The sequence below is a fragment of the Magnolia sinica genome, chromosome 15 (genome assembly GCF_029962835.1).
Source record: "Magnolia sinica isolate HGM2019 chromosome 15, MsV1, whole genome shotgun sequence".
NCBI lineage: Eukaryota > Viridiplantae > Streptophyta > Magnoliopsida > Magnoliales > Magnoliaceae > Magnolia > Magnolia sinica.
Window position 1 is genome coordinate 28,087,251 of NC_080587.1, and position 10,133 is coordinate 28,097,383.

Genomic DNA, 10,133 nt, shown 5'->3' on the forward strand with positions numbered 1-10,133 from the left:
TTCAAGGACACGAGTTTCTTTAAGACTAAATAACCTCATCTTTACATGGAAAAATTTAATTTTAGATTTATTTATTCTAGACATAGATAATGATGATGCACATCTTGTTTTATCTACTATGTCAAATGAAACTATAGTATCTGAATCTCTAAAATGGCACGCGAGGTTAGGTCACGTCAGAAAGGATTGTATAACAAGACTAGTACGTTTTGGTCTGTTAGATTTCTTATCTAAAGTTGATTTGTCATTTTGTGAACATTGTGTGTTCAGGAAGACTTCAAAGAAACCATTTCCTAAAGCGGTTAGGTCCAAGGGCCCACTAGAGATAATCCATTCAGATATATGTGGACCCTTCAATGTATATGCTAAAAATAGATGTCAATACTTTGTCACTTTTATTGACGATTACTCACGCTATGGATATGTGTATCTTATCTCACACAAATCTATGGCTTTTGATTGTTTTCTTAAATATAAAGCTGAGGTGAAAAATCAGCTTGAGAAAAAAATTAAAATCCTTTAATCTGATAAAGGTGACGAGTATACATCTGAAATGTTTAAATCATATTGTGAAAACATTGACATTGTTCGGCAGTACACAATGGCTTACACTCTACAACAAAATGGTGTTGCAAAGAGAAATAATAAGATACTATTGGACATGGTTAGATCGATAATAGCGCAAGCTAATCTCTCTACTACATTCTGGGGAGACGCACTGCTAACAGCTGTCTACATCCTTAATAGAGTCTCATCCAAATCCATTCATACGACCTCATATGAGATGTGGTTTGGAAGGATTCCTTCTCTAGCCAACCTACGCCCTTGGGATCTTCAGGATATGTTTTTCTGCCTGCTCCGCATAAAGGTAAACTTAATAGTAAAACCATTGAATGCGTATTTATAAGATACCCCATGCATTCAAAGGAATACGTTTTAGTTTATAAGAACCGTGAACGATGGATCGAGATAGAATCTCTGAACATGACCTTTGTCGAAGATAGATACCCCGGCCAGATAAAGCAAAGGGTTCCAATAAAACTTTTTAAAATACCCGATGTATCTCAAGAGAGTGAGAGTTCTGATTCTTAAAATGATGATGCTCCTATAGTTCGTCAAGATAGTGGGAGAACATCTCAGCAAGCTCTTGAGTGACGTCGAAATAAAAGAGGATTGATTCCCCGAAGATACTTCGATATTGAGAGGCATTCATTCTCTTGTGTTGCAGTTGATAATAATGAACTTAATTCTTATCAGGATGCATTATTATCTTCTAACTCACCGATTGGGTGAATGCTATGGATGAAGAGATCGCTTCTATGGAGAAGAATAAAGTCTGAGAATTTGTAGATCTGCCTTCCAATCGCAAAGTGATATGTAATAAATGGGTACTCAAGGTCAAAAGAAAGGCAGATGGTACGGTGGACAAGTAAAAAGCACGATTAGTTGCTAAAGGTTTCACACAGAAAAAAGGCATTGATTACAAGGAGACTTTTTCACCTGTTGCAAAGTTATCCTCGATCTGCATGATCTTGTCTATTATCACAAGTTTAAACTTAGAGTTATATTAAATGGATGTAAAGACCGCATTATTAAATAGTGACTTAGATGAAGAAATATACATGCAACAACCTCTAGGTTATGTAACAAAAAGCATCCAAAGAAAGTCTGTAAGTTATTGAAATCTATATATGGGCTGAAGCAATCTTCAAGACAGTGGTACATGAGGTTCCACTTAGCCATCACTACTTTTAGATTTACAATGAGTGAAGAAGATTATTGTGTATACATAAAATGGTTTGGAAGATCTTTTCTGATACCGTCTCTATATGTAGACGATATCCTACTAGCTAGTAATGACATGCAATTCTTGATATTGACTAAAAATTGGTTATTCTCGAACTTTGAGATGAAAGATCTCGGTGAAGCCAACTTTATTCTTCGGGTAAAAACTATCAGAGATCTCCCAAAGAAATTTTTAGGCTTGTCTCAAGCCACCTACATACAAAAGATCTTAGAGCGGTTCAGGATAGAAAATTCGAAAGTTATTGAAACCCTATGGACAAAGCTACCAAGTTAAATAAAAAATCGTGTCCCTAGACTGAAGTCGAGAAATTGGTCATGTCCTTAGTACATTATGCAAGCACAGTAGGGAGCATAATGTATGTTATGCTTTGCACTAGACTAAATGTTAGTTATGAAGTTGGCATAGTTAGCTATTATCAGAGTAACCCGGGATAGACTTATTGGCAAACCGTCAAACGTATATTCCGTTATCTCAGAGGAATGAAAGACATAATGTTGTGTTATGAAGGCACAAGCCTCGAGCTCCTAGAATATTCTTATGCTACTTGGGATAATAACATTGATGAGGGAAAGTCTACTTCAGGATGTCTTCTTACTTGGAGGGGGAGCTATCTCATGGTTGAGTAAGAAATGGACATCCACAGCTCTTTCATCTATGGAGGCCGAGTACATTGTATGTTGTACTACAATTCAGGAGTGTGTATGGGTTCACAAATTTTTACTAGGTCTAGTTGTTGTACCAAGCGTTCGTCAGCCTATATCATTGAAGATAGACAATACTTCTGCCATTGACTTGGCAAAGGACCCTAAACACCACCAGAAGTCCAAGCACATTGAGATCAAGTATCATTACGTTTGTGATCAAGTAAGAGATAAGAAGGTCGCCCCCAGCTACATTTCTACTAATGAGATGATGGTTAATCCCATGGTGAAACCTATAGCAAGAGATCTATTTTAGGTTCACATCAAGCAAATGGGATTGGGGAAAGCTTGAGTAATATGCTTGTATCTAGTACCTTTGATCTTTCATTAATGAATAACATTGAGTACTTATATTAACTAGGTAATTAAATCATCAGCATTTACCATGAGATCATTAGGATTTCTATTTTTTGTCGATAGGCCGATCACCCACTTACACGGGTTGACCAACCTTGAATGTACAAGAGAGTTACATTTGAGGCGATGTTCATACACTGAGATATGAACTTCTCTTTATTTTGAATAATAAAGGATGAAGATATGAGTGAGTCGTATCCACCTACAATCTTAAAATATTGAAGATGAGATTAATCAAGTTGAATAACATAATCGCACCATTACTTTTCATGCGATCAATGTTATGGCCTAAATTAATAGCCAAGTTGCAAGGTTATGAGATGAGTCGTACCTTATGTATAATGACTTGCGTATTGTAGACCCGACATACACCTAGTATTGTCTACTTTACGACATGCGCGCTGGAACCTTTTACCTACAGATTGTTTTGATTCGATCTAATTATTGCAACATGCGAGTAGCCAGTCCCATAGGTGACTCTTTGTATCCTTAGTTACCCTCCTCTTGTGTATAGGAGGATGAGATTGAGTGTCGCTACTTTAGTGTACTATGACGAAAGGTCCTTGATTGGCCAGACTCAGTTACGCCAAGAAAGCAGCTTGATTGATTCCAAATTACACATCTGCGTGGGGAAGATCCGATGACAGCTACACCGAATTTCTAGAATTATAAATACGCATTTGAAGACTTATCTGCTGGTAGTATCGAGTTTTTTAATACACTTTTGTAAACGATATTCTTTCTTAAAAGTATATATATATATATAAGTATTACTTTAAATTGATTTTAGTCGAAGTTTGTGAAAAATAGAGTTTTCAGAATAACCCAATAAGTTGGATGAGTGTGTATGTTGGCCGAGTACTCCAGATCGAGAGTTAACTCCATCCGATGTGATCATGTGGACTAGGACAAACATTGTAAAGCTTGGGTTATTGAGTACTAGTTAGGTGGTCACTTAGTACTTAAACACTTCTGAGAAGATTACGGTGATCTAGTTATCCTACGTCTTTGATTATTTTGATCGTTATTAGGCGAGTTAAATGGACAATTTTTTTTTAACCTATCTTACAATGTGATTGAGTGGGAGATGTTGGACATAGACCATTGGGGCCCACTGGTGGGCAATCACTAGTGGGTGGGTCCCATGAGGTTAGGCCTCTTCCGTTAGAAGATGAATTTCAAAATTAAGTTTGAATGAGGATTTAAATGAAGAGGTAGGGATAAGATCGGATGATTTCTGATCTCATCCAAGCTCCCCATCCTTTCCTACAAATAGGATGATGCTCTCTCGTGAAAACATATTAAGGAATAACTAGAGTAAAAAGAGAAAAGTGGTATATTGAAATTTGTCCTTTTAGCTTGTCCTTGGGACGATCTAAGCCATAGATCGTAATCCGAGGCCATCTATACCATAAAATCAGAGGGGTGATTAGACTTATCTACTCCATTAGTGGTTAGGTGGACCGTTAGATCTTGACCGTTCATCTTCGGCTTTGTGGAGGTTCCATATCATGTAGACCATCAGATCTTGAGGGCTCACTCTTCCACACATACTTTCAAGACATGCCATCAGAGAGAGACTCAAATTAAACCATCCAAGCATACAATGCTAATACCAATTAAAATCCAATTAATAGGGGAAGTGGATTGCGAGTATACTCTATGGGCCCCACCATGGATGTCTGTCTTATCCACTCCATCCATCCATTTTTCAGATCATTTGAGGATATGAGCCAAGGTGTTCCGTAATGGTAATAGTGGCTGTAACGGCTACCACCGTTACCTTTACGATATGGGCATAACGGCTATTACGCCCTGTAATGGCCGTTACGGTCTCTCTTTTTTATTTATTTTTATTTATTGAAAAATTCCAAAAAAACCTGTATCTACCCCATAATGTTGATTAAAAGGTATGAAAAACTTGTGTCTGTCTCGTAATAGACCATTACGAGGCTATTATAGTCTTTATAAGGGACGTAATGTGCCATTAATGGTAATTACGGGCAATTTTTTTCCATAACAGCTGTTATGGCCATTATAGCCGTTATGACTCCGTAACGTGTAACAATTGCCAGCGTTACCTTTATGTAATGACCTTTACGGTCCCGTAACAGCCTTTATGCCACACCATGATATGAGCCCAAAATTGTAGGATTTCCAAAGCTCAAGTGGACCATGCCATAAGAAACAATGAGAATAATAATGTCCACCACTGAAACCTTCTTAGGGCCATAGTGATGTTTATTTGTCATCCAATCTGTTCATGAGGTGACACAGACGTGGACAATGGGAGAAAAACAAATATCAGCATGACCCAAAACTTCTGTGATCCCAAAAAGATTTTCTAATAGTAGGCATCAATTTATACTATTTCCTATGGTGTGGTCCACTTGAGTTTTGGATATGCATCAATTTTGGGATCATACCCTAAAATGATATTATAAAACGGATGGACAACATGGATAGAATACATAAATTCTGGTGGCCCCCTCAGAGTTTAATAAGTAGGTAATCCACTTCCCTAACAGGCATGTGTTGGACCGTGGATGTGAAAGGGATGCTAACGTCCAAATTAGCAAAAAATTGTCCATAAATCAATTAAACAATTGACATACTGAAATATGTCCAATTTGGACTATTTATTTCCCATATGTATGCCACGTCTTTAAATTCTGACTGCTTTCAACCATCAAACCTTGCGGTAGAAGCAGTTTGTGTACTAAGTAACTCAGTACACTTAGGGCGAGTTTAGATTGCGTATAGTACTGTATTGGGATGTAATACTGTACAACGCGTATACTCTGGACATTGTATACTATATCCATTTGGTTTATCCTTCATCAGTAGAATGTTTGGTATGGAGTGACCTTGGAAATGTAATCAGCGGATATACCTAATTCAATGTTTGTTGAAGGAACAGACTCCTTAGTACGAAAACTCTATACAACAAACCACATACAATAGTTGTTATGGACCACGGATTGGCTACTAAAACTTGACACCACCCAATGGATGGTGTTCGATGCTCTGGGGGGCACCAACACGATGTATGTGTTTCATCCAAACTGTCTAGGATACAGTGCTCAATCAATCGACACCATTAGAAAACATTTTGGGCCCATGAAACACCTAGATCAAGCTGATTTTGTATGAGTCCTGCATCTGGGTTGTGTCGTACGGATGAGCATCAGAAGATGAAGCACATATGTCAGGGTGTGGCTCACAGAAAACCAACTAATTTCCATTCGGTCCACAGCACATAAATACCCCGGAACAAAAAATAATTACCTAGTTTCACAGAAGAGAAATATAATACATTAATACAAATACCTAATTACATATTTCCATTAATTAAAAAAATATATTTATAAAAAGAGAAAAGTTGAAAAAAAAAAAAGTTTATCATAAGTTAAACAAAAAAAGCTATTTCTGAGTCCAATAGATGTATGTGTTCCATGCCCCAGTCGTCCAGTGAAACAATTGTTCCACATCCTTATCATCACAGCGATGAAACAAACCAAGATATCACTGCATATATAAGCACCACTCCAATAAGAACCTTGAAAATAGCATACATAATCCCTCCTTCCGTATTAACCTGATTCTCTTCTGAGTTCAACTGATCAAGAAGGTGCACCCCAACTTCATCTTCGTCACTCGAAGCCAACCGATGAAACGAAGCAGATTCACTTTCAACTCTTTTGGTGAAGCCTTCGTTCCTGATTGCTGATGCCCTATACTGAGTTACAGGATTGGTGGAAGATCCAACATTCTGCAGAGTGGCCTACAATCATTGAAGAATTTTGCCCATCTATTATTTTGTTATATGATATAGTGTACAAAGCTGGTCATAGTCAAAAAAATATTGAAGAAAATAATTAGAGAAATGCATACGTAAATAAAATTCATACCTTGAATCTCGTCCACTCTGTCAAAGCCGTTGAGCAGGATTTAAAAGATTGGTGTCTGCACCCACTGAATCCCTCTACTTGTGCCCGAGCAAGCTCCCACTTCTCATAAATTCCAGGCACCCTACCGACAAATACCACATAATATTTTTCCATTTGTACCTATAAAAAAACCTAATTAACATCAGTTTGGATGTGCATTGGCTGATGAAATAATTTTTTTAAACTAGTAAAGATATAAAAACAACACTTTTGAAAACTAAGATGGAATATTATAAACAAGAAGCGAAATTGGAATTCTCTGTACAGAATAAATAGAGTCTTTCTCACCTCATACGAACCCTTCATTCATACCCAAACTGATATAATATTACCCATCTGAGTGATGGATTCAAATCCTGGTTGTTGTGGAAAAAATTTTACAGACCCTGTTTACTTCAATGAAGAATTATACAAGTTCTAATGTGATGATATGAAATCAGTCATAAAGAACAACACTGACCAGATGCAGAAAATCAACACAATGTAACAGATTATAACATCTATATCATTTGGCTAATATAATATATTGAAACATTGTAAGCAGCAACATCTCTAAAAACGCAAGTAGAACCTCTTTAATAGATCCAGACATACTTACATGCAGGTCACTGCATTAACCAACTTACATACATTGCCCAATATTTGATATGAAGTCAACTGAAATGTAATAACATCTATGCAAATGAGAATGCAAAGGTTAATATGTATATCATCTAAATTGCTGATGGTGCAACCATCAAAATCACCACAATCCAAAATTAACAAATAACCAGAGTAATTTGTGCTTCATAGAGCACCCATCCAATCCAAAATCACCACCCATCCAAACTCATTCAAACATAACAGTTACCCAGAACAAACAAAAACAATTCAATTTCACCAACTTCCTCACTATGTTTAACAAACGTAATTCATGTTTTCAGATTGGGCCAATACGTTCGAGGAGTTTTTGTACCCACTCCTTTCTCCTCTCATGGCCCATCTTTAAAAAATAGCCAGCGCTAATAAGATCCACCTGCATAAATCGGGCTGGTCCTCAGGACTGAGACCGTCAACTTCTTCAAGTATGCCCAACATTTTCTAGAGTCTAGTCATTATTTTGCCCTAAGACATTGTGATAGTAAGGGACTTGACAGCTTCAACCACTTCACCCATTCTGTCACCGATGACATCACTCGGCTTTCTCCTTTTTTGTCGGGTAAAACCTATAGCAGTTAAGTGAGTGCTTTTTGAGCCCCTAGAGGTCTCTACAGGTACTGTACTAACCCTGTGTACCAGCTGTGATCCATCGTGGGCACGAATGGCTAAACCAATGTCGTGGTCATCCCCAGAATTAGATGAAAGGCGAACAATCTCAGTCTCATAATCATCAGAATTAGAGTCAATATTGAATTCATTTCTAGATCGACGTTGATCAGAAACTGGTGACAAGTAAGTGGTGGTCGCAAATGACCCATGAGCACTGTCGTTGCTGAACATGAATGTCAGATCAGTGTATCTTTCAATATGTTTCCCATAGACTTTTTCGGCGAATGGATGTGACTGTAACAACAGTTAATGGAATCTTGTTAGCAACTTTCAGCAATTTCCATTAAGTACATATAATACAAAAAAGTTATAGGTATTACTTACCACAATGTACCCATTCCATACGTTGTCTGTTGCTGTCACCATTTTCATCTCACTATCCCAGGTAAACCCGGAAGCATTGAACATATCTTGCACAGCCCAATAAAATCTCTTCAATGTACGCAAACGGTTTGAGATGTGTTTGTTCTCTATATGAACACCACATCTATCAAAGATTTCAGTTATTGTGGCCTTATATGCCTCAAGTTTGAATTCAATATCACTCTTTCTTCCGAGATTCACTTGTTCCACTAGTGCATCCACTAGTGCATTATCCATAGGGTCCATCCATTGAATCCAACCTGATTTATTACTATCTGTAGTATTTCTAATTTTGCTCGGTGTGGCATTTCTCTTACTCGGGCTACCAAATTATTTACTCGGAGTTGCAGTTGATTTTTTTGGGGAGGATGTATCACATGCAGGGGAACCAGTTTCAATCAGACATCTGTTCCCCTTATATAAACTCCATAAGAAATTCATTTTACCTATGCATTAGTAATAGTTAATGGGAATAAGAAAATATGATATTAACAAATATTGCAGATATATGTCCGGACATAATTCAGAGATGATGACAGGAAATTTAATGTACCAGTTAACAAACAGAATAAGTTTCTGTGACAATAATATCCAAATATGATCCATCATTACCTTAACCATAAATTCAACACTTATCTCGAAACATAACAGATGAAATGAAAAAAAAAAAAAAAATTGCTGTTACACAAAACAGCAATATACATGTCTAGAAATTTGAAATAGCCAATGTCGTTGCCGGGTCTGAGGGAGACTATCATTCCATATCCTATCTGCAATGTCATCCCTCTTTTTCACCTACTCTTCCCTTGCTTTATCAGTCACGCGAGATAAAACGTGATCTTCTTCAGCTGTAGTCACGTCCACAGGAGATGGCGACATTTTCTCATCACTGTCTGCACAATCCTCAACTGTTTCTGAAAAACCATCATCACCACAGACACGAATGAAGTTGTGTATAACACAGCAAGGTATAAAAATCTTTACTTGAATTATAAACTTGAACTATAGTGCTACACGTAGTATAAGAAAACGATCTTTCAAGAGACCGAAACAGCGTTCTATGACATTTCGCAGTTGTGCATGACGATAATTAAAGAGTTCTTTCTTGTTAGTAGGCTTTCGTCCTGTACGAAACTCATTTAAATGATATCTGACACCTCGATAAGGTGTCATAAACCCAGGAAAATGCGCATATCTTTCATCAACCGCATAGTATTTCCTTACACAAACCAAGGTATGTATATTAAGGATATTACTTTTGCTATTGTCTTACTCTCTAGAGGAAATAACAACAATCTATATTTATCATGAGGAACAAGGAAACAATCTGGTCAACGGGTTAACGCATTCTACAAAACACAAGCATCAGAGGCCGAACCATCCCAACCGGCAAGCACGTATACGAATTTCATATCAAAAGTACAAGCTGCTATTACATTCTGAGACAGAAAACCTTTCCAATTTCAAAGGGTGGCGCTTGCTTCCTTAGCCAAATATGCAGGTATATGAGTCCCATCAAGTGCCCCAATATAATCCTACAAGAAATTTATTGTGAATTTTAGGTTATTAATTATTATTTAACACACACTTCATTTCATTTATTTCTATAATAAGAATTGTTTTATCTGAAAGCATGGCGACCACATA

General features: G+C 37.1%; 2 protein-coding genes across 2 annotated transcripts; both read right to left on the bottom strand.

Annotated features, from left to right (window-relative positions):
• Positions 1-6,321: 6,321 nt before the first annotated feature.
• Positions 6,322-6,961, bottom strand: LOC131226640 (uncharacterized). The gene is made up of 2 exons (XM_058222227.1): positions 6,777-6,961; positions 6,322-6,649 (listed from the first exon to the last, which is right to left on the bottom strand). The coding sequence occupies exons 1-2, from the start codon at positions 6,927-6,929 to the stop codon at positions 6,365-6,367; spliced, it is 438 nt and encodes a 145-aa protein (XP_058078210.1). The 5' UTR covers positions 6,930-6,961; the 3' UTR covers positions 6,322-6,364.
• Positions 6,962-7,919: 958 nt separating this feature from the next.
• On the bottom strand, positions 7,920-8,732 carry LOC131226900 (uncharacterized). The gene is made up of 2 exons (XM_058222607.1): positions 8,448-8,732; positions 7,920-8,357 (listed from the first exon to the last, which is right to left on the bottom strand). Exons 1-2 carry the CDS (start codon positions 8,730-8,732, stop codon positions 7,920-7,922), a joined length of 723 nt encoding a protein of 240 aa, XP_058078590.1.
• Positions 8,733-10,133: the final 1,401 nt, after the last annotated feature.

Coding starts and splice junctions, on each gene's coding strand:
- LOC131226640 (XM_058222227.1), bottom strand. CDS start 6,929: ATGGAAAAATATTATGTGGTATTTGTCGGTAGGGTGCCTGGAATTTAT. Junction 6,650..6,776: donor CAGAGTGGACGAGATTCAAG/GTATGAATTTTA, acceptor CAATGATTGTAG/GCCACTCTGCAGAATGTTGG.
- LOC131226900 (XM_058222607.1), bottom strand. CDS start 8,732: ATGGACCCTATGGATAATGCACTAGTGGATGCACTAGTGGAACAAGTG. Junction 8,358..8,447: donor TATGGAATGGGTACATTGTG/GTAAGTAATACC, acceptor CTGTTGTTACAG/TCACATCCATTCGCCGAAAA.